Source organism: Megalobrama amblycephala, linkage group LG2 (genome assembly GCF_018812025.1).
Source record: "Megalobrama amblycephala isolate DHTTF-2021 linkage group LG2, ASM1881202v1, whole genome shotgun sequence".
Classification (NCBI taxonomy): Eukaryota; Metazoa; Chordata; class Actinopteri; order Cypriniformes; family Xenocyprididae; genus Megalobrama; species Megalobrama amblycephala.
In genome coordinates, this window is record NC_063045.1 from 59,785,159 (window position 1) to 59,811,850 (window position 26,692).

At 37.4% G+C, this 26,692-nt stretch overlaps 1 protein-coding gene across 2 annotated transcripts; it reads left to right on the forward strand.

Moving 5' to 3' along the window:
- Positions 1–291: 291 nt before the first annotated feature.
- On the forward strand, positions 292–26,614 carry LOC125262503. Of its 2 annotated transcripts, none has more exons than XM_048181298.1 (3): positions 292–665; positions 2,108–2,464; positions 26,459–26,614. In XM_048181298.1, exons 1-3 carry the CDS (start codon positions 349–351, stop codon positions 26,460–26,462), a joined length of 678 nt encoding a protein of 225 aa, XP_048037255.1. In that variant the 5' UTR covers positions 292–348; the 3' UTR covers positions 26,463–26,614. The 2 variants fall into 2 exon arrangements, with proteins under 2 accessions (XP_048037255.1, XP_048037254.1); XM_048181297.1 differs by lacking the exon at positions 26,459–26,614 and adding an exon at positions 2,689–4,126 and having other exon boundaries at positions 295–665.
- The last annotated feature ends 78 nt before the right edge of the window (positions 26,615–26,692 follow it).

Consider the following 26,692-nt stretch of genomic DNA (forward strand, 5'->3'; position numbering starts at 1 on the left):
TATATATATATATATATATATATATATATATATATATATATATATATGTGTGTGTGTGTGTGTGTGTATGTATATATATTATTACATTCACTTTTACTTTGAGTAAATATTTCTATAAGTACATGTACTTTTACTTGAGTACAGTTTTTGGATACTCTACCCACCTCTCTGTGCGTGTGTGTGTGTGTGTGTGTGTGTGCTCTAAACTAAAGGCATTACCTACCTATTCTCCTAAATCACAATCTACAATGTCTGTTTTATCCATCCATGAAATAGTTATACAGTTTTGTTCTATGCACACATGAACTAAAGGATCAGTACCTGATAAATTACTGTGTGAATGTTTGCATGTCACCACTGTGTTTCCTGACAGGTCAGAATCTGATATGTGATGGCAATTTTGAGAGGAATCAGCTTCAAAACGCCGCCCAGAACGCACTAAACACTATTGGTTCTACTCGCACGCTGACTGCTTCTAATAAGCTAGCAGACCGGGGCCAGCATGTCTTCAACAACAACCTCCTTAAGTTCCACCGCAGTGTTTTGGAGGGCCTGCTGAATGAAGTGGGGGGCTCTGAGCAGCTGAATAACCTGATGGAGGACCTGAAGCCCCTCAGTGAAGATCAACAAAAAGCAATTAGCACAACAATGGTGGCCCACTTCAGGTCAGTGTGTGTGTGCTCAGGTGAGATGAGTGCTATAGTGTGTAGAAACTGTAAGTGTAGTAGGTCTGGACGATAAAGCGATAAAAATAATTATCATGATAAAAAATTAAGGTTTAATGTCACAGCTCTCACAGACCATATTTAGTACATTGCGCTGTCACAATCCATAGTGTGAACACTGTTATGTGTGCGGTGTAGTACAATTCAAATGTCATGAAAGACCATTTCTTGCACTGTTCTGTATCATATACGGTCTGGAGTAAGCATGTTTCAGTTTTTATGGACATAGCATTGACTGCATCTAATTTTCTGAATCGTAACCCCACTTCAGAACTTTAGCCATTGCCCTGTGTGTTGTGTCTGAAGGTACAGGGTTGTTAGAAATGTCTTTCTTGGTGTTATACTTTCTACAGAAAAATTAGGATTTATAGTGAAACCAGGCCTGATCCAAATGGATCCTTGGAAGGGTCAAGCCGTGACTGATTGGCTCGTTCTGTCATGTGTCAGGGACATCAGTGGTTTCTCAGTTTTGCTCATTTCCATAGGAACTTTAGTTCTGTGGACGCTCTGCTTTCTGCACTCACCAAGGGAGGAAGAGTAAAGTTCTTCTGGACCCATGAAGCTGAAGCTGCCTTTTCTGAGCTCAAGTGCCGATTCATATCTGTCCCTATCCTAACTTTCCCAGAACCTGACAAACCATTGTTGGTTAAGTTTCATAAGAATCTGGAATACATCCAACAGGCCAAATGATTTTAAAGTCCACCGCATCTGCGCTGAATCTCGCCGCATGATGCAATGCTACAAATCTTAGACTCGTGATTAGAATCTAAAACAGCTGTCTTCATAATGCTCTATGTACACCAGGGATGGGCAACTTCGATAGTGACGAGGGCCAACATTTTTTCTCCTTGATACCAGGGGGCCAGATTACTAATCCACACTCACACCTTTTACACCGTCCTACTCAATTTACTTTTTACTAAGGGAAATGCAAATGATTTGATCCATTTGTCTTTTTCCAATCTCCAAGTACTTTACAGTAGGCTACTATACTGTACTGTATATATTATAAACAGATCCGTTAATGAGCAGCCATTCAATATTCATTGCTAGTTTACACACACCCCTCCAGCCTAATCAGTCAGTTTTTCTTATTTTTAGTCCACAGAAGTTCGTAAATTTAATCTCCAGCCAATCCCCTCTTCATCAACAATAATAATAATTCAATAATACAATAAAACATTGCTTTCCAAACAACCTGTCTCACACAGACTTATCAATTACCCATTCAACCATCTAGCCACAGCAGTGATTTCTTTATTTATTTTTATTTAAATATATATCACTTCACTGCTGCAGTGATTGCAGTGCTTTCTCCCCTCGTCAAAAATAATCTTTAGATGTGTTTTTTTTTGTTTTTTTTGGTGTGTTTGTCTCTGTAGTCCGAAGGACGGTTATGTGGATTATAATGCAGCTGTGTATGGAGCGTATGTGGAGGAGCTCCGAAAGGCACTTGTGGCATACCTCAAGGGTTGTACATCTAACAACCAAGGTGACAAATACAAACTCCATGAAAAGCGTTCGCGGGTGCAGTTCATCGCCGATGAGATGGTGAACCGTAATGTGTTTGTGGACCCAATGGCCTGCGATCACTGGCTGAAGAAGGACCAAAACAAACATGTGAAACAGTTCAATGAGATCAGAGCTGCATTGAAGAAAATGATCCAGAACATCCTGAAGGACTTCAAAGAAGTGTCTAAAAAGATCAAAGGCTTTCGTGAGAGAAACAGCTGTAGCAGGTTAGACAGCTGACTCCTGGATTACATTCATGAACAAACAATAAATATAACTGTTAATGCACAAAAATCAATCAATAAATAAGCCATAAAAGTGAATCATTGACAGACCCAAAAGACCTTCTGATGAGTTCAGTAGAGCTCCTCTTAGTCCATAAAATCATGTAGTGGATGACCTTCAAAGTGAAACACATTTTCTCATGTAACTCTTGTTCTCTTTTCAACAGCTAGAGACATCAAGAGATCTGTCTTCTGACCCGAAATGATCACTGGGAGGAGCTCTTCTTTCTGAAATCAATAAGCAATGCTTTGGTTTTACCCACATTCACTTTTAAATCACATGAGCTAATAATAATAATAATAATAATAATAATTTAAACTCTCTTTAGGCCAGATCATTGCCTTGTTTAATTAAACTCAACAGGGCTCTATCATCTCAAAACTCAAGTATTTGACTAGAGACCGTACGATGCCATGGGACTCTTTTTATAGTTAAATAAGAATAGTTGACCCAAAAATGAGAATCTGTTAATACTTTACTCACTCGCAGACCATTCAAGATTTACAAACCCCATTTCCACAGAAGAGGGACATTAGGGAAATTACAGTACACAGAAGAAAAGATTGTTGATGTATGTTTGTAATGTATGATGTGTTTTCTTTGTGCGTTTTGTGTGCTGAAGCCAAAGACAAATTTAAACTCACAGAACTAAACTGTGATTTCTTAATTCTGCCACATCTTTATTTATAACTTTTTTCAAATTTAAAATGTGCTTATATTAACTAAATACCATTAAATTGTTCAATGGAAATGGGTTTTTTGTACTTTTGTCAGTTAAATAAAGGTTCAAAATGAACAAATCACAGATTCTTGTTTAAAGGCAAAAATATAAAGTAAAAATATAAATAAAGTTTTTGCCACTAGAGGTCGCATTTTCAAATCAATAACAAAGCTGAAGCTTGATGACACTATGAAGGAGAGTGGAATGACGGGAGAATGGGAGATGTCGTTTTCACCACAAAGAGAAGCAGAAACTGAGGATAGTTCAGATTTTACATCATTGATAGGTGACAATGACAAGGGATGAGCCATTATTTAAAATTGGAATTTCTCTGGATTTACAAATTGGGAACTTTCGGGATAAGTACACAACTGCATGAAATATATCACACTTTTTGGAGGTTTTTGGAGGTTTTATTACAAAATCTTACATATTGTGCCTTTATTTACAATGTCCCAAATATCCCAACTTTTCTGGAAATGGGGTTTGCAGAATAAGTTTTGTTTGAAGCATTGAAGCATTTCTTGTGAAGGATCTAAGGATTCTCAATAGCCTACTTGATTTATATCATTTAATCATTTCATGATTATTAATTTATGTAATGTTATGTTTTATATTTTACCATACTTATTTCCTTTCTATTGTTGTTTAATCTTATGATTGTGTGGTTTGAAGGGATGTTTGTCTTCATGAGAAAGAGAAAAGAGAATGTCTCCATTTCAAGGTTTTTAACATCACTGGACAATAATGTGAAGAAGTCATTTTTCATTGTTTTTCCCTTGGTATAATAACACTTGGATTTGTGCTGGTCAGATGAAGTCTGAGCATTAAAACATACACAACTAAGATTATTCAATAAAGTCTGCTCTTTTTATTATCATCACTTCGTCTCCTTCTGTTCTTCCCTGGATTTCTCAGTCAAACTCTCAGGCTGATAGAAGACTTCAGCGTTCAGGGTCACATCTAATATATTTGATATTTCTGACATGGAGATCCATCCGATTTAACATTTTGGCATGATCTAATAGGGGTAAATTGAGCCTAGGGAGAGGATAAGTTGAGTCACATGGGGGTAAATTGTGCAATTAATTATGCTGAAATAAAATTGAACATTTTACCTGGCCATCTATATATATAATATATATATACATATACATATACATACACACACACACACACACACACACACACACACACCATGGCACCATAGTGGCATCGTCATTTATGTAAGTGCATTATATAAAAAATAAACAATTTCTGCCTAATATATTTACAAAGAGAAATAGACTCATTTGTCCAGTCAGCATTATTTATTCTGGATCAGAACATGAGCTGAAGGCACAATGTATTTTTTGTTAGCATGACAATTAATGCATATTTAAGGTCACACATTTGGAATGCATTCTGATCACTGATACAGAAACACAAAATAAAATCCTTTCCTGGCAGAACATGGGTCAGCTATGAAAACTGTTTATAAAGTCAAATAAACACTATATCAAGATTTGGCTGCAACATATCTTAGATATATGAATTACAGTATATCTAAAACATGTCTTTCAACTTAATCAAGAACCACAGGCACAAATGATAGTTTTGACAGTCAGACCGATCTGTAAATTCAAGACAGTTACTCTCCCATAATCACACATGATGTGCGGTGAAGGCAAAATACACATTATTTACTATGACTGAGGTACTTCTAACCTCTAAAAGTGTTGCAAACTACAAGTTAAGACACTCTAGTTCTCTGGTCTGGTGTGAAATACAAGCCGCCAGAGTATTAAAATACATTTGAAAAATTAACATTCAGTTTTTACAATGTCTGTTACATGTCAGTCTGCAGTAAAGGCCCGTTCACACCAAGAATGATATATGATATATGAACTATAAAGATAATAAAGATATAGTTTTAAAAATTGTTCTGAATATAAAATAATAGCATAGAGTCCACAATAACGATAATGACTAGCAAACAGTGTAACATAAAATGACCTCAGGTATCAGCGCTAGTTTTGACAACACTGTCTTGCTTTCTTTGAAGTTGAAGTGAAAAAGGTGTTGTCTTTATTCCACTATATTGACTTTGTCAGCTAATTCACTGTTAGATTAGATTGATTACACTAGCTATTCACTCAAACATAGCATACTGAGGACATCTGCTGGTTAAAGTCGTGTAAATGCAACAAGAACAGCAAAAACATGTTGTACACGCTTTGAAACCGCAGCGCTTGAGTTTAGAATAAACAGACCGTTATCGTTCGTTGCTGTGGACGCAAATATAGTTATCGTTCTTGGAGCGAACGGGCCTTTTAACTCTAGAAATTGTGTCACCTTGATCTCAAAGATATTAAATATGCTGAATATTTCACCTCTGTTGTCAGTCTTTACAGATTTGTTTGTCTTGAGGTAGGAGAGCAAAGAAAATGTAAGCACACAGAATGTTATTTAAGGCATGTACTGATCTGTGATCAGTAGTTAAGAGGCTCTGGCCAGATCTGTTGACCTTTTTAATATCATTTACAACATTCAGCTAATGTTAAATAAGTAAACATTGTATTTGTACAAGAGTAACCTGGCTCTTTGGTGACGCTTGCTTGGGTGAAACAACACCGTTCAGTTTTTTAAATCATTTGTGTTTATGCAAAGCCTGTCGTGTGGTGTGGATTTCAGAGATTGAGGCGTACAGTTATAATAACAGGTCTGACATGATTATATGTCACTGTTAGTAAGGTATGCTGTTACAGCAGGGTGTAATTATATGCAAATTATGGAAATGACTTAATGTAAACAAGTAGAATTAAAAAAACAAAAATAGCTCATAAGATGTATATTAATATAGGCACTTAAAATAATCACTAAACCTGGATTACTACCAAATATGAAAGTGCATGTTTCATATGTACCACTGTATAAAACACATTTGTATGTTATTATTTAAAGCTTTGGTTAATTTATGCATCTTAGAAAGTGACAACACTGCAAAAAAATGATTTTCTTACTTAGTGCTTTTGTCTTGTTTTCCAGTACAAATATCTTAACGTTCTTAAATTAAGATACTTTTACATGAGAAGCAAAATGACTTAAGATATTGTCTTGTCTTGTTTAATGAAAAATGTATCACAATTAAGAGTTTTTGCTGAAAACAAGAACAAATACCTGCCAATATGGTCAGAAAAATAAACTAGTTTCCCACTTGAATTAAATTTATTTTTCGGACCCAGTTGGCAGATATGTTTTCTTGTTTTAAACATAAACCCACTTTATTTTTCTCATGAAACAAGACTTAATATCTTAGAGGATTTGGCTTCTCAAGTAAATGTTTTTTTTAAGAATGTTTACATATTTTAAATATTCAAAAAAAAAAAAACTAAGTAAGATTTATATATATATATATATATATATATATATATATATATATATATACATATATATATACACATATATATTTACATTTTCTAAGATGCATATTCTGTTTCTTAAGTTTTAGGGTGTTCAGATAAGGCCCTCAGCATTTAGTATGTGATTATGTGTAAGGAAAAATTAAATGAGAAAATATACAATGTAATTATAAGTAATTAATAAGTATAATTTACAGCTCAGACTCCACCAGGAAGATACCGAGGGCGATCACAGCATCTCTCCTCCGCTCATCCAGCTGGAAAACACCACGGATGTCCACGGGACACATGCATTATAGCTTCTGGACCTATAATATGCAAATATGCAAATGTACTTAAAAAATTGCAACCTTCATCATGCAGAAGCAGCGAGACTCAGTGAGCCATTTGTCTTTAATTTGTAGAAATATTTAATCACATCTTTCATTTGTCAAACTACAGAGTAAAATGTGTCTCCACCAGGGTTATGTCACATGTGCACTCTGTTTTGGACTTGGTTTGGACTTGTTGTTGTTCTATTTCCCGCCACCAGTTTGTCACCATAGCAACTGATCACATAATCATCACACCCAGCTGTTCCTTATCACCCTGCTTGTTATCCCTTGTATATAAGCCCTGTGTTTCCAGTCCTGTGTTGTCCGGTATTGGTCATGTATTGTTTGGTGTATGTTCCTGTATTCTCCTGTGGATATTCTAGTAAAAGACTTGTTTAGATATATTTCTCCTCGTCGTGTGCTTTATACACCAGCATCCGTAACAGAATACCGGACCAAAACAGTCAAACAGATTGCGGCGTGTTAAGTGTTTGTTGTTTTCCGTCTTAGTGTTTTTTCGTGTTTCTCTTTACATCCCCGTCACTATGTACACACCTGCATTTCTGTTAATCTGCCTTGAGCAGAAGGACCGCTCCCTCGAGGAACATCTGAATGACTTTCTGTTCCTAGCACCATCGACAATTCCTGGACAGCAGCCTTTGCAACTTTCTGTTTGCCGGCCTGAACACCACCACCAAAGCGCTGCTGTCTGGGGAAGGACCTCGAGGGAGCTTCCCTGAATACGTGGAGTGGGTACTGGCGTCCTGTGGATCGTCAATGACCGTGGGTTTCTACGACAACGACGCCAGTCCCACTCCCACTCCAGCGCCCAGCCAGGAACCATCAGACGGCATGGAAGGACAGCACAACTCCACCGAAGACAGAGAGCCCACCTCCACCGCGATGCAGGAGCCAGCGACCAGCGGAACGACTGAGCATAACATCGCCACGGAGACGGAGCCCAGCGTGTCTGACCAGGTGTGTGAGTCTGCTGTTACCATCGCCGAGGGAGACAGTGTGGATGACGAGGGGTTGGATGGGAGCCCCGCCCACACTCCCGCCACTGAGAGTGAGTTCCAGGCAAGCGCTATAGAGTATGACTTTGGAGAAGATTCCTTATCTGAGTTAGTACCTCCTGAAACTGTCATTTTCATTTTGGATGAAATGGTCCCACCCAGCCTCCCTCTCCCACCTCCTCTCCAAAACCCCGTTAATGACTTTGTTTGTCCTAGTCCCTCTGCTTTTCTGCCTGTTCTCCAGCCCACAACCTTGCCTGCTACCCAGCCTTCACTGTCTCACATCATGCCCTCAGCTCTACTCCAGCCTCCTCTCAGTGGCGTGGCTACACCTGGGGCCTGCTGTGAGCCAGCCTCAGGCGATGAGGATCCTGTGGCTCCGCCTCCAGCCTCAGATCACGTCGTTCCACCTCGACTCATCGTCCTGACTCCTCCGCCTCTGCTCCTGCCACCCTCGTCTACAGCAGTGACCATCGAGCGTTCGGCTCCACTGGACTCCCTCGGTCCTGCGACTCCGCCTGGGTCAGTCATCGCCTTCACTTCGCCACGGACTTACGGGTCATTCGAGTTTCTCCGACCCTCCACCCCTACGGCTCCGTTGGGCTCCGCCTTCCCTCAGACTCCGCCTCGGCCCTCAGTAGTTCCAGCTCCACCTCAGCCCTCCGGTACACTGCTGCTGCCTCGTCGCGGACTCCGAGGTCATCGGCATCACTCCGCTCCTTCGGCTCTCTGTCTTCGCCTAAAGGTCCCTCTTCATCGGCGGCGCTGCTTCCACGTCTCCCCAAGGTGGTTTGGAACGCCTCACCACCTCGGCTCCTCCCTCCAGCAACGCCGCCTTGGGTCGCCGTCCTGGCTGTGGCCTGGAGCATCTTCCAGACTCCTCTGCTCAAGGCCAGTCACTGGATTTCACCACCATCTGCACCTCCCTGGATTGTTGCACCACCCTGGACTCCTGCTCTTCACCTCCTCCCGGATAGCCGTCCGCCTCCCGAACCGCCTCCTACATTATCTGCTCCATCTCTTCTTCTTCCTCTCTCCACGGCGCGAGGACGCGCCTTTCCGGGAGGGGGCGATATGTCACATGTGCACTCTGTTTTGGACTTGGTTTGGACTTGTTGTTGTTCTATTTCCCGCCACCAGTTTGTCACCATAGCAACTGATCACATAATCATCACACCCAGCTGTTCCTTATCACCCTGCTTGTTATCCCTTGTATATAAGCCCTGTGTTTCCAGTCCTGTGTTGTCCGGTATTGTTTGGTGTATGTTCCTGTATTCTCCTGTGGATATTCTAGTAAAAGACTTGTTTAGATATATTTCTCCTCGTCATGTGCTTTATACACCAGCATCCGTAACAGGTTATTATAGTTAACTAAAACTAAACTTTTGTGTTAATTTAAATAACGCTAAAATGAAACAATATATGAGATGAAAAACTTCAACTAAATGAAAACTAACTGAAATAAGTTGAAGTACTGAAATTAACTGGAAATAAAAAATATTTAACATTTTAAAAAAAAAAAAAAAATTTAAAATAACATTATAAAATAAAGGCTTTTTAATAAACTATAAATAATACTGAAATTTTGACTGCGCAGTAATTCAATAGGTGCACACACATCACGAAAACTTAATGATGCAGTATATTATCACAGAAGTTCACCAAAATGTAAGGAAGTTTATATTTCCCTGTAAAACAGACTATTAAGTCACGCGTCGGAGCGGGTCGATGAGCAGCCAGAGAGCGGGCGAGAGACAGCACAGTATTGAAGTAAAAACCTCGCAACGTTCCTTTCGACGACATTATTCATTTAATATTAAAACAACAAATATGTACATCTTAAAATGAAATGCTCGTCTGGTGACAGCTGATGAGAGCTGCGGCTACGGAAAGCCCGAGCGCACATTTGGCAAGGTCATTATTATCATCTCCACGTAAACATCAAAAATATGAATCTGTGAAAATGGCGATGTTATTCACATGTGTATTATGTGTTCAGTCTTTAGGCGCGTAGTGTTTCTTTACAAAGTGACATCGCCAACTACTGGCCTGGCAGCAGAATACAGCAATGTTAGTCATTTTTGTGGATCATTTTGACAAAGTTGTCATTTGTATGTGAAAAGTACAAAGGAAAAATGTTTCTGTTTTTAGAACATTGTTGTCATGTAAACTTACCATCAGTGTCGAACAAAGTTAAGCTTTTAAAAAGAAAAAAACTTAATATGTATATGCTCAGTAGTTTGTGTCATGAGATATGATTACAGCCATTTATTTGCCAGAGGCCTATCGTTAGGATATGTTCTGAGTAAATGAGCCAACAGCAATTATGTTTGTTTGGTTATAATTGTATAGGCTACTTTTAAAATAGTGTCACTTTGATAACTTGTATAAATCTATCTGTGGTGGCACAAGTTTTTCGTTGTTTAAGTTTCATGCTGTCATTTCCTTTAAACAGCCATGTGGTTAAGCATCTATAACAAGAGCACAGGCGTGTGCTGTACAGAAGTTGGTTTTATGGTCAAATTAGACAGTAAAATAACCTCATATCCTGAACGCCTATGGGCTGTCATGTGTTCCATGTTTAAATTGTGTAGAATTGCATTGTAAAGGGGCTTCTGGAGGTAAATTACAGAAATGTTTATTCAACTATCTACAGTCTTCTGTAATTCACCTCCAGATCTTGTGAAGCCCTTTTACAATTCGTTGGGAGAAACAAATAAGAGACACAGAGACAAGGGGAAAGTTTTGCTGCTTTAGGAAAGGAAGAATTGTCTAAACTTGTTAAATCATCAAAATCAACAACATGTATGTTAGACCGACTAAGCTATTAAGAGAGATGCTTCCAGAGGTCATAGATCCTCTTCTTAATATTGTCAATTCATCTTTGTCACTAGGATACATACCAAAAACTTTTAAGCTGCCTATTACTAAACCTCTTATTAAAAAAACACAACTTGATCCTAGAGAATTAGTCACTTACAGGATGATCTCCAATCTCACTTTTCTGTCAAAAATACTAGAAAAGGCAGTTTCATCACAACTATGTTCCTTTTTAGAAAGAAATGGTACTGTTGCTTTTCACTCTGTTCATGCTACCCTTGGGAAATATCATTAGGAAGCATTGCGTTAGTTTTCACTGTTACGCTGATGATACTCAGCTCTATATTTCTTCATGCCCTGATGAAACTTACCAATTCACGAAATAAACTACAGCTCGTACAAAATGCAGCTAGAGTTCTTACTAGAACTAGGAAGTATGACCATATTAGCCCAGTTCTGTCAACACTGCATTGGCTTCCTGTTAAACATCATTTAGATTTTAAAATCTTGCTAATTACTTACAAAGCACTCAATGGTTTAGCATCTTTTTAACCTGGCATACACATAACACATTATAAATTTATAAATTGCATAAATTAGGTCAGATCAATAAGTATGAGCTGAAGAAAGTGCCTCCATCCATCATAAACACACTCCACACGGCTCCAGGATGGTTGATAAAGGCCTTCTGAAATGAAGCGATGCAAAATATATCCATATTTAACAAGTTATGAAGTAAAATATATAGCTTCCGCCAGACCGCCTTCTATATTCAAGATCCGAAGAAAGTGTAAACTGGCGTCACGTCAGTTACACTTTTTCCGTAAAATGAATAGGGAAGGTGTAGGACGTAGTGTAAGCTTTGTGAACTGCAAGAGTTTTACACTTTCTTTCTTTGCTTTCTTTCGCAGCAGGCTGAAGACTCAGCGCAGATAAAGATGGCTTTGGTCAACGTGAGGTCTGTGGTAAATAAGACTTTTATTCTCAGAGACTTCTTTACTTCTCGAACTTTGGACTTTCTACAGTATATATCACTGAAACGTGGCTTTCGAATGGAGATTTAACTCCTTTTTCGGAGTTGTTACCACCCAGTTGTAAATATTTTAATTCCCCCCGTTCTGTGAAGAGGGGTGGTGGTTTGGTTACAATTTTTAAGGACTGCTTTCAATGTTGGACTATACAAAGAACCACATAAAACAGCTTTGAACTGTAATTGCTTGTGCTGGACTCTGACACTCCGCTAGCTGTTGCTGTGGTCTATAGGCCTCCAAAGCCACAAAAAGATTTTCTTACGGATTTTCCATATTTTTGGGGGGGCATTATCCCGAATTTTGAAAGATTTTTAATTGTTGGGGATTTTAATATCCACATATGCTGCCCCCAAAATTCACTTGCTAAAGACTTCACCAACCTAGCAGAAGCTTTTGACTTGGTGCAGCTGGTTACAGGACCTACACAGGGACACACCCTCGATCTTGTATTGTCCTATGGAATCTCGTTGGGTGACAATGAGATATGTGATCATAGGTTTTCCGACCATAATCCTATTATCTTTAATATGCCACTTGCATTGAATACTATGAAACCCCATACAATGGCCCACATGGTGAGGAGGATCACAGCTGCTACCTCTGCTACTTTTTCTTCAGTGTTTGAGGAGCTTTCCCAATCTCCTGATCTTTCTTCACCAGAACTCAGCCCGGACGAACTGCTCTACAATTTTAATTCTGTTTGCAGTAAAATTTTAGATGATGTCGCTCCACTGAGGACAAAACACCAAAAGTCACTCCCTGAGCCATGGATGAACAACACCACTTGGACACTGAGACAGGCCTGTAGGAGGGCTGAGAGGAAATGGAAAAAGAACAAATGTCAGATCTCTTATCAGATGTTTAAGGACTCTCTTTTTAAGTATCAGAATGCGATGAGAGTGGCAAAATCAGACTATTTTTCTACTCTTACAAGAATCATAATAATCCAAGAATACTTTTTAATATTATTAATGCTGCACTAAACCCTGTTGTATGTACCTACCCGACAGAGTCAGTGGCTATGTGTGAGTGGTTCTGCCAGTTTTTTTATAGATAACATTTCTGGAATTAGACATAACATCAAACCGGCTGTTGGTGATCCTGCAGGTCAGTTAAAATATATAGGTGTGCTAGGTGTATAGGGGTCTGACAATCTTAAATTTTATAAACAAATGTCTTGAGTTAGGAGTCATTCCTGAGTATCTGAAACATGCCTCGGTTTAACCCAGATTTAAGAGGCCTAATTTAGATTCCTCTGATTTATCAAATTTCAGACCTATTTCTAATCTTCCATTTTTAACAAAAATTTTAGATAAAGTAGTTTTGTGTCAGCTCCAAAGTTTCCTGGCAGAGTGCAATATTTTTGATATATTTCAATCAGGTGCTCAATGCTCAATGACATCTTTCTAGCCACTGACTCTGGAGATTCGGAAGCATTGGTACTCTTAGACTTAAGTGCTGGTTTTGACACAATAGACCATAATGTTCTGCTGTCCCATTTAGAACAGATAGTGGGCATCATAGGTTCAGTCTTACATTGGCTTCAGTCTTACCTGACAAACAGGAGTTTTTCTCTCAATATTGGTAAATTTCGATCATCTTCTGTACCATTGACCTTTGGGATTTCTCAGGGCTCCACATTAGCACAAATAGCTATGTTATTTTCTCTATACATGCACCCTCTTGGTACTATCTTTGAAAAGTATGGCCTAAATTATCATTGTTATGCAGAAGACACACAAATATATTTGCCTTTTAAACATAAGAATGGTGTAGAACATGTGACCACTTTTGGATGTCAAAGCATGGATGTCTCTGAATTTTTTAAGTTTGAATCAGAGTAAAACTGAGGTTATAGTGTTTACCCCCTCTGATCTACATGGTACAGGAGATGTAAATCTTGGTGTTCTGGAACCTTTTGTTAAGCCATGTGTGAAAAACCTGGGCGTGGTGTTGGATAGTGCCCTAAAGCTTGATAGACAGGTCAACCAAGTTGTGAAGTCCAGCTTTTATCAGCTGCGAACTCTAGTAAAGATGAAGTCCTTTCTTTCATTTACAAATTTTGAAAGAGTAATACATGGTTTGATCACCACAAGGCTTGATTATTGCAATTCTCTTTATTTGGGGATTAATCAGTCTTCCATAAATCGCCTTCAGATGGTTCAGAATGCTGCTGCCAGAGCCCTGACAGGAGTTAGCAAACGGGAGCATATATCTACTGTCCTCCAGTCACTCCATTGGCTAGCTGTGCACTATAGGATACATTTTAAAGTACTGTTATTAGTTTTTAAGTCGTTAAATGGGTTAGCACCATCTTACCTTTCTGATCTGTTGACAATCCATCAACCTACAAGAGCTCTTAGGTCTGCCAACTTGAGGCTCTTAGTGGCTCCTAGATCTAGGCTCAAGACTAGGGGAGATCGAGTCTTTTCCATTGCGGCACCAAGACTCTGGAACAGTTTGTCCACTGATAATAGAACTGCCCCTACTCTGTCCATTTTTAAATCTAAGTTAAAAAAAAATTTAATCGATCTATCTTATACTATATGACGGGTGATGATGTTGTCCTGGTTTGATGTTGTGTTGTTATTTATCTGTGATTTTGTTGTTTTTACTTTGTACAGCACATTGGTCAACGGTAGTTGTGCTTAATTGTGCTTTATTCACATAAAACATTCAATTTATAAATAAATTGAATGTTTTATAAACTGAATTGAATTGAATTGAATGATGGATGGATATGGATAGAGACACTTTCTTCATCTCACTCACTGATCCCATTCACTGCCATTATAAAGCTTGGATGCGTCAGGATATTTATTAATATTTCCCAGATTATATTCATCAGAAAGAAGAAAGTCATATACACCTAGGACGGTTTGAGGGTGAGTAAAGCTTGGTCTAATTTAATTTCAAAGTGAACTAATCTTTTAAGTGTCTTGCTCAGTGCCAAAATAGTGGCAATTCCTGTCAAACTCACAGCTTTCTGGTTCCATTTGGAAGTCCAGATCCCCAAACATGTTGCTATTGATTTGTCTAACTTGATCTGTAGTCATGGACTGTGGGCCACTTTGCTTCCTAACAACAGCAATGCTTTGCCTTTTATTTGTTTGTCTCACAGGAGCAACCTTGCAGAAATTGTCCTCAAGTGCATGGTGCCCGCCAGCAATGCCAAACTTACTTAAATTAGGGGGAAGAAAACACAAAAACATCCAAAACCTTAATGCTCTTTGATGATTGACAGCCGTGACCCGTGTGTTCGAGGTATTTTGTTGTTGTTGTTGTTTTTGTGTGTGTGTGTGTGTGTGTGTGTGTGTGTGTGTGTGTGTGTGTGTGTGTGTGTGTGTGTGGAAACATAAAGCTTGAAGAACGAGCACACAATTTCCCTATTAAAAACATATAAAATCTGTAAGCTATAAAATTCATATGAACAAATGATTGAAAAAAATATAAATAAATCCTTTATGGCTCGCATATGATTCAATCAAGAATTTTAAATGATTTGTATAAGAAATAATATATTGTATAAGAATGATATTCATACACATTTTCTACTAAAACCACACACCATTGCATACTGTTGTCATGTAAAACTCATATAAGACTTTTACAGTATTCATATATGAGCTAAAAATCCCATATAAGTTGTATTTTTTTTTTTTTAGTATGAAAGTGGCCATAATGGGTCTGATTTTGTATATGACATGTATTGGACTTATATGAAACACATAAGATAATTCTGGCTGATTTGAGTAAGGAAGATATATGGTTGCTGTATATGAAACATACAGGTTTTTTTCATATGGAAACTCAGAGAATCTTTTGGTGGTACAAACTACAAATCAACAACTATGCAGAAAAAAATAGTGCACAGCAATGAAGGAGTCTCTAAAATATCTAAAATAGACACATCCACTCCCATCTGCACACTAGTGTGATTATAACACAGCAAGTTTTTTTGCAAATATGTGAAATAGACAAGAATTCAGCCACAACGCATAAACAGGAAGTAAGAGGCTCACGCATGCACGCACACACACACACACACACACACACACACAAATGAACAGGGGCCCGTTTCAGAAAGGAGGTTAAGTGAGAACTCTGAGTATGCTTTCCTGAAATGAGGGTGACTTCGGGTTTTCCGGTGTTACAAAATATTATTATTAATTATTTTCTGCGTTTATACATTTTTGCATTTTTAAACTTTTTTTATTTTTGTATTTATATATATTAATTTTACATTTATTTTTAGATTTATTTATGTATGTATGCATTCATTTATTTTTAGATTCATTTATTTCGACATGTATTTATTTTTAGATTTATTTATTTATTGATTAATTTATTTTTACTTTTCCGTGTGTAACATGGAAATGAGGAAGATGGTCCTTCTGTAGCTTCAGTGTATCATTGGTTAAGAGCTCACGCATAGAACTGTTAGGCCAGCTAACCGATAGAGATCAGGGGCCGGATTCACGAAATGTTCTTGAGAATAAAATTCTTCTTAACTGCCAATTTCTTCTTATTTTCTAACTTAAGAAAAAAGATAAGAATATTTTGTATATTTTGTAAACATTTTTTTAAAATGTTATCTTTTTTTCTTAAGATTGTTCTTAAGACAAAACTTAAGGAAATTTCAAATTCTTGAAAAGAATGTTTATAAAAATCATCTTAAATAACTTCTTAAAGTTAAGATAACTGAATACTATTCGTAAATCCCCAAAAGGTAAGATTTTTAATGAAATGTATGCTTTTTTTCAAATATTAAACCTTGCAAAATTATAAAACTTATATTTACGGAAGAGGATTAAGGCCAAGCAATAATAAAAAAATAAAACCATCTCGAGATTAAAACTACTTAAAAATTTTACTTAGCCTATATAAACTACATACTATATAAACTAGCATACTTGGCTAATTAGATGTCTGTGATCCCGACGGAAGTGTTGTGGGTTGTCAAAGGCCTCTTAGAGATCGAGCAGATCTCCTCACCCTTCCTGATCATGCTCTGCTTAGACTTTATAGGCTACCAAACTCAGTAATGTATCTGGCACATATTCTGTGACTGTGAGATTAGACTGGGTAAACCAAGCCTGATCTGCCAGCGATTTGATTTCGCCCGGCAACTCAGTCTGGAAACCCGTACATTCATTTCTACTGCTTCTGTTACACTTTTGCGGGAACCAATCACAGACTGGCTTATCCACCTTGCTCGCTATTGGCGGGTATAACACGATGACGAAGCGACGGCAAGCAGTTTTTTGTTTACATTGAACATGGCGGCCACCGAAGCGCAGCAACCAGTTGATGCCGCTGTCGATGCTGTTTTAAAAGATTTCAAAGGCAAGTTTTCTTTGAAAACGGAACAGAGACTTGCCCTGGAACAATTCATAAAAAAGAAGGATGTGTCTGCCTTACTACCGACCGGCTTTGGTAAAAGCCTAATTTACCAGCTAGCCCGCTGCAAAGTACGTCACCCGGATCGTTGATCTGATTGGTTGAAGGACTATCCAATTGCGTGAATAATGCTCGTTGATCACGCCTCTTGTGCAGTAGAAAATACATAGCAGACTTCCCAGACCAATGTTCAATTTTAAATTGGGCTTGGTCTGGTGATAGCCAAACAAACTAGTTCATTTATAGCATCAAATAAACATGAATGAGCATGAGAAGGAATGTTGTTTCAAACGCGTCATAAATATATTTATTGAAAGATACTGTCATACATATTTCTTGAATTACTACAGTTTACATTTCTTTTCTAGTGTTTCTCTCTTTATGGTCAGCCTCTCTCTCTCTCCACCTGAAGCAACTCCTCCTGAACTTTTCAGAGTGCAGCAACTTCTTTCAACAGCTGGGTCTGGATGTCAATCATCTCCTCTGTGCGGAACCTCTTTGGTTTGGGAGTTTGGCACAGGGGAGGGTTGCCGTCTAACAGGATCTGTGATAAATTCATCTCAAGCTCCAGGAGAGCCTTAAACAAAATAAATGCAACTTTCATGACACATGTGTACAAGGATACATAATAATTATAAAATTCATAAGAGATTTATTTATTACTTTCTCCAACTTATCTCTCCTCAGCAAGGTCCAATGTGGAAGGTGAAACAACCGGCAAAAGCTCCAAAGTCACGTTCACTGCACAGTAAATCAAACAGTAACGTTAGCGCTTGCTGACTTGATAGCCTATTTAAACAATGTTAAAGTTTTTTTCTTCTGTCGCCGATTATAATAGTAAATAAAGAGGCCTCTTGATGTTTTAACAGACATTTAAATGAGCATATGTAACTAGCAATGTAATATTGACTGAATTCATATAAGATATATGTTATATGTAGAGATATAATAACATTATTGTTGTAATATGAGGAATTAAGTGGAAACATAAAGCTTGAAGCTTGAAGAACAAGCGCACAATTTCCCTATTAAAAACATATAAAATGCGTATAAAATTCATATGAACAAATGATTCAAAATTTAAATAAATCCTATCTGACTCGCATATGATTCAATCAAGAATTTTAAATGATTTATATAGGAAATAACTGATATTCATACACATTTTCTACTAAAACCACACACCATTGCATACTGTTGTCATATAAAACTCATACAAGACTTTTACAGTATTCATATATGGCCTAAAAATCCCATATAAGTTGTATGTGTGATTTTTTTTAGTATGAAAGTGGCCATAATCGGTCTGATTTTGTATATGACATGTATTGGACTTATATGAAACACATAAGATAATTCTGGCTGATTTGAGTAAGGAAGATATATGGTTGCTGTATATGAAACATACAGGTTTTTTTCATATATGACCCGTTTCCTGTTCTTCGCCTCTGAGAGCAAAACAGGAAACAGATCTCGCAAATTACAACCTAACATTCACATACTATATAAAGATTGAGAGTTTGAGAGTGCCAAAACAAAGGAAAACAGAGGTATAACAGGGCAAAAAGGGCGTGGAGTTGATTTGGAGGCCTCAGACCAGTGACGTTGATTGTTTTCAGCCCAAGCACACAAGACAAGAACCTTCAGAGCAGAGGTCAAGACAGGAAAATTCTAGAGCTACCAAAGTGAGTGAGTACCTGTCAACTGATGTTAATGCTATTTCTACCATAAAGACTCAGAGGGCAGGTAAACATTTACATGTTATTTAATCCGTAAAGTATAAACTGGTGATAGTGACAGACGGTACAGCTAAACATGGTACAACGTTTCATGCTTAGTTATACTGAAATTCTTTGGCGTAGACCCCACCCTTCATCCGAACCCTGGGGATGCAGATTTGGCTGCCCAGTTGACAAAAAAGTACACTTCTACAATGCACTAATTTTGTACTTAATATACAAAAAAAATTTCTTTAGTACTTCTTAAGATAATCTTAAGAACATCTAAGTGTACTCAACTGTGCTATTTTGAGACACCATGAAATATGAACTAAAATGTGCTTTTAATATACTATCTCTGTCTTTAGAAAATATATTTGGATACTACTTATAGTACATTTGAACACATAGTGTACTACAAGTGGTAACTAAAAGTATTTTTAATACTAATAATACTATGGAAGTCAACTGTTACATTCTTCAAAATCTTCCGTTGTGTTCAACAGAACAAAGAAATTTATACAGGTTTGGAACAACTTGAGGGTGAGTAAACGATGACAGAATTTTCATATTTGGGTGAACTATCCTTTTAACCTGTTAATCCCCTCAAGCCAGCGGTCGCGCCCAGTAGCCCCTCGCTGCAGAACATTCGAGATCCAGGGGGTGGAGTCGGATAGGTTAAGGAATATGTAAAGTGGGAGGAGTTGGATTTAGATCCAGGGGGGCGGAGATGGGTACGTTTAGAGATATATGGAAAATTGGGAGGAGTTTTGATCTAGATCCAACTCCACCCCTTAGATCTTGTGTTCCTGCAATGAGGACCATCTTGAACGAAGTCCAATCTGATAGTTTGGACAGATTGGACTTCGTAACTTAGTAACTTAGTGAATACTAATCGCACAAAATGAGACTTATGTCTAAAGAAATGTTAAAATGTCAGGTTCGAAAACAAATTGAAACAAATCGGAAACAAATAGTCTATTCTGTTTATGTAATCTGAATTAAAAGAGATGTCCGTGAGTCAGCTCATTAAAATGATTATGTTACTTATTTAAAATTATTATTGCAGAAAGAAACAAGTACAATAAGGCAATACAGAATCTTAAGAAAATCCAATAGAGCAGAGCTGATATATTTACTGATATAAAAGTAAAACGAGAAAGAAATAAGTCAGGGTCTTCTAGTTTAAATTTCCTCAATAAGATAGTCTTCTTCCTGTTATGCATTTTGACATCCTTAAAAATTTACAGTACAACCAAAATTCTTTTTGAAAGACAGAAAATAATGGTTTTGTCTTAAAGCGTTAGTTCACCCAAAAATGAAAATTCTGTCATTAATTACTCACCCTAATGCCGTTCCACACCCGTAAGACCTTCGTTCATCTTCAGAACACAAATTAAGATATTTTAGTTGAAATCCGATGGCTCAGTGAGGCCTGCATAGCCAGCAATGACATTTCCTCTCTCAAGATCCATTAATGTACTAAAAACATATTTAAATCAGTTCATGTGAGTACAGTGGTTCAATATTAATATTATAAAGCCACGAGAATATTTTTGGAGTGCCAAAAAAAAAACTAAGTAACGACTTATTTAGTGATGGCCAGCAGATTCGACACAAAAGATTCATAATGCTCCGAAGCTTCCTGAAGCAGTGTTTTGAAATCGGCCATCACTATATAAGTCATTATTTAGTTTTTTTTGGCACTCCAAAAATATTCTCATGGCTTTATAATATTAATATTGAACCACTGTACTCACATGAACTGATTTAAATATGTTTTTAGTGCATTAATGGATCTTAAGAGAGGAAATGTCCATTGCTCCCTATGGAGGCCTCACGGAGCCATCGGATTTAAACTAAAATATCTTAATTTGTGTTCTGAAGATGAACGAAGGTCTTACGGGTGTGGAACGGCATGAGGGTGAGTAATAAATGACAGAATTTTCATTTTTGGGTGAACTAACCCTTTAAGGCAATTACATTTGTGAATGAAACATTTTCCCAAAATAAGAAAATTATTCAGCAAAAATTGAATATGTATATCTTCCATAATAATAACAAAAATTATATCATTTTTAGAAAATTGAGAATTAACCTTAATAGGAACTTTAAGCCACTCATACAAATCAGACCAAAAAGCTCTTCTAAATATACAGTCAACGAAAAAATGTACAGTCGTTTCAATGTCAGAATCACAGAAAGTAAAATTATTGTGGTCAATATCTAAGAAATTCTGATGACGGATAGATGTCATTAAAAATTTTGTGTACTTACTTGGCTTTGGGAGGGAAAAGAAAGATACTGGGCCCTATTTTAACGATCTGAAACGCAAGTGTCAAAGCGCGAAGCGCAAGTAACTTTGTGGGCGGGTCTCGGCGCTGTTGCTATTTTCCTGGCGGGATAAATGGCTCTTGCGCCCGGCGCAAATCTAAAATGGGTTGGTCTGAAGTAGCTTCATTATTCATAGGTGTGGTTTGGGCGTAACGTGAAATAAACCAATCAGAGTGTCATCTCCCATTCCCTTTAAGAGCGAGATGCGCTCGCGCCATGGCGGATTGCTATTTACATGGCGTACACGCGATGAGTCAGTTAATATATATGTGTGTATATTGGCACGATTGTTCAATTAATTAGCCAATTTCGTTCATCATTATAAGTAGTAATAGGCTGAATTGAAAATAGGTAGCCTAATTCTAATACCAGCAATGACTATTCATCATTACATTTTTATATTTATGTAGCCTACACAATAATATTCTTTTACACTGTAATCCTTTTGTTTTTAATATTTGGCATGTTTGTGTGATGCGCATCCCTGTGTGTAATAAGCAAAGTCAACGCGCACTGTGGACGCGCCCAGAGGCGCAGTTTCTACCAACGCGCTCTAACAAAAAAATATTGCGCCATTGACTTTAGACCAGGTTTGAGTTGGTCTATGGCGCAGTCTATTTTCAGCTCCTTAAAATAGCAATGCGCGGGCAATGCGCCTGAACACACCTCCTTTTTTGCGCTGAACCGCCCAGGAGCGCAAGTTCATTCACTAGTTTAGCGACGTGCTTCTGTGGAGGGAAAAGCGCGCTTTGCGCGGGTGCAAAATAGGAATGACACATGCGTCGGTGTACAAAGTCAATTGCGCTGGGTGCAAGATAGGGCCCATAAAGTTCTTAATTTATGAATGGAGCTCTTGGTCACATTATTTCGACTGGCTTGATTTGGAAATGTATCTTGGGTTAATAAAGTTCTGATTAATTAATTTTTTTTATTTTATTTGGTAAGCTACTTGTAAAAAAAAATCTTGCCCATTTATGTGTAAATGCAGAGCTTGAGTTAGATTGGGCACTGTATGACTAACCATCTGTACAAAGGCCTTTGGAATGCAGTTCAACACCATATTCAATTGTTTGTAATCACAATAAAAGTTATATTTTTTTACAAAAAGTTTTTTGATTCATCATCAAAAAACTTATCTAACAGGTGAACAGCAGACCAGATACCTCTCTCCCACCATTCTTTGAAAAAGATTGACTTTGCGGTGAATTGTGGGGGGAAAGTTATGTTTATAAATCAACTACCAGTATAAAAGAAACTGCTTATGAAATTCTGACAGTTTAAGAGGGAGTTTTTGTGTTGAAAAATCACAACATAAAAAAATTCTATACCAACACTTGTAATGATATTAGGAGTGCAGAACCAGAAATTTATTACAACGTTTTTAAGCAAATTAACCTTGAAAGTACCATTCATGCAATCAAAATATATGGCCTGTAAACCCCCTTCTTTATAATCTTTCACACTTGTCACTTTTTTAATATAATGAGCTTTTCTATTCCAAATATAGTTGAAGTTCATCTGATTAATTAACTTAATTTTCTTATCTGAAATGGGAAGGGATCCTGCAGCATAAATGCATCTACACAGACTTAACTTTGGTCAATAGAATTTGACCAAATATAGAAATGTCTTTCTGCATCCATCTATCCAATCTGGTCTTACATTCAGCTATTCTAATAGATATGTGTAATGCTTCACATTCCACTATATCTTTGGTAATTACAATCCCAAGGTACATTTTAAATTTGTGTAAGATGAGATTCTTTCAATGTCATTATTTCATATACTTAAATTAAGACATAGACTATAAGGCATTAGAAAAATTGTTAATACTTTGGTGAGTTTTTGGAAACTGATCAGCATTCTTTAAAAATAAGGCTGTCATCAGCCAATTGACTGATCACTATAGAATCACCAAAAAACTTGAAATGCTCGATATCTGAATTTTTAATTGTTTAATTGTTTAGTTACAGTCTGCCAAGCTGACTCGTAACTCGCGAGTACCAGTGTGACGGGACGGGACACGGGGTGTCATATATTTTTTTACATTTTTGAGAATACAATACACAAAGCACACACACACCCATCTTCGTTAATATAATTTTGACTGTTAAAAGTTTTTTTAATTTGACACAATTAAAAATTTCACTACACCTGCTCAAAAGCATTTTTTTAATTCCTGATTAATATTGCATTGCATAATGTGTGCTTATACAACCACAAGTGAATCGCATTCATATATTTAATATGCTCCTAAATGTTCCTTGGTCTCATTTGAGGCGTTGTGGAGGCGTTGGTCCTTTCTAATGGTTTTGGAAGTGCTTTATAAATAAAGGGTGAGTTGAGATGAGCTTGGCCCAGCACTTCCAGCTTTGATGGTGGCAAATCCAGTGCTCTCAGCATTGGTATGCGTATAAATTTATAAATTTATATGCACTTTTGGAACATTCCAAAGCATTGGGGGGTCTTTGCGCCAGTAGTGATCAAACTTTAGAAACACCCCTGCTGTCAACATCATGATTAATCACTGAATTCTTCAGACATTAATACACATTTCTGCATCCATTTGGTGAAATATTATGTTTTTTTGATACAGATAAACTTGCTGACCAAAAAAGGACCTGATTGAGACCATAGTTTTCACTGCAAAAAAATGCTGTTCTTACTTATAATTTTTTGTCTTGTTTCCAGTCCAAATATCTAAAAATTCTATGATCTTCTGCCAGTGGGGTAAGCAAAATAATCTTAATCCAAAATGCAAACAAGATCTTATTTTTGGTTTGATATAAGATTATTTTGCTTACCCCACTGGCAGATTATTTTGCTTGTTTTAAGGGAAAACTCGTTTAATTTTGACTTATTTTTTCTGGGAACAAGAAAATAATTTTTATTTGTCAAGAAAATGTTTCTTGATCTAAGAATTTTTAGATATTTGGACTGGAAACAAGACAAAAATTATAAGTAAGAACAGCATTTTTGCAGTGTTGGGAGTTTTTGTAATCTTAATAATGTACATGATTGGTAAGAGCGAGATACACCAGTACACAAATCTCACACACATATACCAAGAGTCAGGAACACTAATATGATGATTGTGTCTGTGTGGGTCCTGGTATGTTATGGGAGCAAAATGTCCCCACAAGGATGACAAAATCCATAATTTCTTTTTTTTTTTTTTAAAGAAAATTTCCTGACAGAAGAGAACAGGATGAATCTGGACCAAAAGCTCAGAATCGCTGCCCAGAGAGCACTAGACGACATTGGTTCTACTCGCACGCTGACTCCTCTTCCTAGGGGAAATGACCACAGCCAGCATGTCTTCAATAACGGAGTCCTTAAGTTCCACATCATAGTTCTGGAGGACCTGCTGAAAGATTTGAGGCACTACCATGAGGAGATGAATAACCTGAAGAAATACCTCTATATCCCCCTCAGCGAACCTCAACAAGATGCCATTAAAAAAATGGTGACCTCCTTCAGGTAAGAGTGTGTGTGTGTGTGTGTGTGTGTGTGTGTGTGTGTGTGTTGTGTGTGTGTGTGTGTGTGTGTGTGTTAAAGCTGCATGATTCTGGTTAAATTAACAGTCATGATTTTTTTGTTTTTAACAGAGACCACAATTCTTCCATGATTCTGAACAGACAACTAAACAAATTAACATGTAATTACACATGTAATTAGTCTATTTAAAACATTTAATTAATCTGATTAATGAACGGTTTTAGTGAATGATTTAATGACGCGCCCATAAATACATAACTTGTTTCATTACTGGATAAATCAGTGTTTTTGAACTAATTTCCTGAATGAATGAATCTTTGACTAATACATTTTTAAACAGTCACTTGTCGCCACCTACTGTTGTAACGATGTAATCGCACCACCCACTGCACCCTCCGTGAAATGTCTTCCCTGCGTTGTACTTTCCACAGCAAAATTAAGATTATAGTGGAAACAGGCCTGATCCAAATGGATCCTTGGAAGTGTAAAGCTGTGACTGATTGTCCTATTCTGTCATGTGTCAGGTCAAGGTTCAGTGAAATCCTTGAAGGCGGCCTTAGTGAGGTTCATGTCTGAGAGCCAGTCCTGTATGAAGTGGAAACCAGAGGGCATTGGGGTTATCCTTAGGCCCATTCTGGCTTTCCTAAGGTCCTGCACCAGTTTATTAATCAGTCTTTTGAACCAACAGTTATTGAGCCATGTTTTCTGCTCCTGTTCCCTGTGTGACTTTGTTGGATTAATATAGTATCACCATCTCTGGCGGTCAGGAGGAATAAAACAGAATGCTGGTTATGTATGTAACTATGGTTCCGTGAATTCCGAATGATTGCCAGAGTCCCCTGTCACTCAGAATGTGAGATGCACTTTGAGGTGCAGTGGCTTACATTCCCTCAGCTCACATTCGTATATGTTTTTCAAGTTATAAAAAGGTCTGACCTAAATGTTATATTTTTAACTCATGGTATTAGTACATTTACGGTCAGTTCTGAACCAGTGCATAAATAGCTTCAGTTTCATTTAGTTTTCATTCGACATAATTAGATATTTTCACTTTTAGTTTGAGTTAATTGTTATCTTTTTTTTTTTTGGTGTGTTTGTCTCTGTAGTCCGGAGGAGGGTTATGTGGATTATAATGCAATTGTGTACGGAGAGTACATGAGGCAGCTCCGACAGGCACTTGTGGCATACCTCAAGGCTCATACATCTGACAACGAAGCTGATAGAAGTGGAATCCATGAGATTCATCAGCAGGTGATAAACCTCTCCAGTAAGATGGCGAAACATGATGTGTATGTGGACGGGAAGGCCCACTATCACTGGCTGCAGGACAGCCGAAACCAAGTCCCAGTGTACAATGATGTCAGAGATGCATTGAGGAATATGTTCCAGAACATCCTGAATAACTTCGAAAGTGTGTCCGACAAGATCAGAGGCTTACGCGTGACAAACTGGAACAGGTTAGACAGCTTTCTCCTGGATTACATTCATGTACAAACAATACATATAACTGTTAATGCACAAAAATCAATCAATAAATAAGCCATAAAAAAGTGAATCATTGACAGACCCAAAAGACCTTCTGATGAGTTCAGTAGAGCTCCTCTTAGTCCATTAAATCATGTAGTGGATGACCTTCAAAATGAAGCACCTTTTCTCATGTAACTCTTGTTCTCTTTTCAACAGATAGACACACATTAAGAGATCTGTCTTCTGACCCGAAATGATCACTGGGAGGAGCTCTTCTTTCTGAAATCAATAAGCAATGCTTTGGTTTTACCCACATTCACTTTTAAATCACATGAGCTAATAATAATAATAATAATAATAATAATTTAAACTCTCTTTGTAGGCCAGATCATTGCCTTGTTTAATTAATCCAGACAGGGCTCTATCATCTAAAAACTCAAGTATTTGACA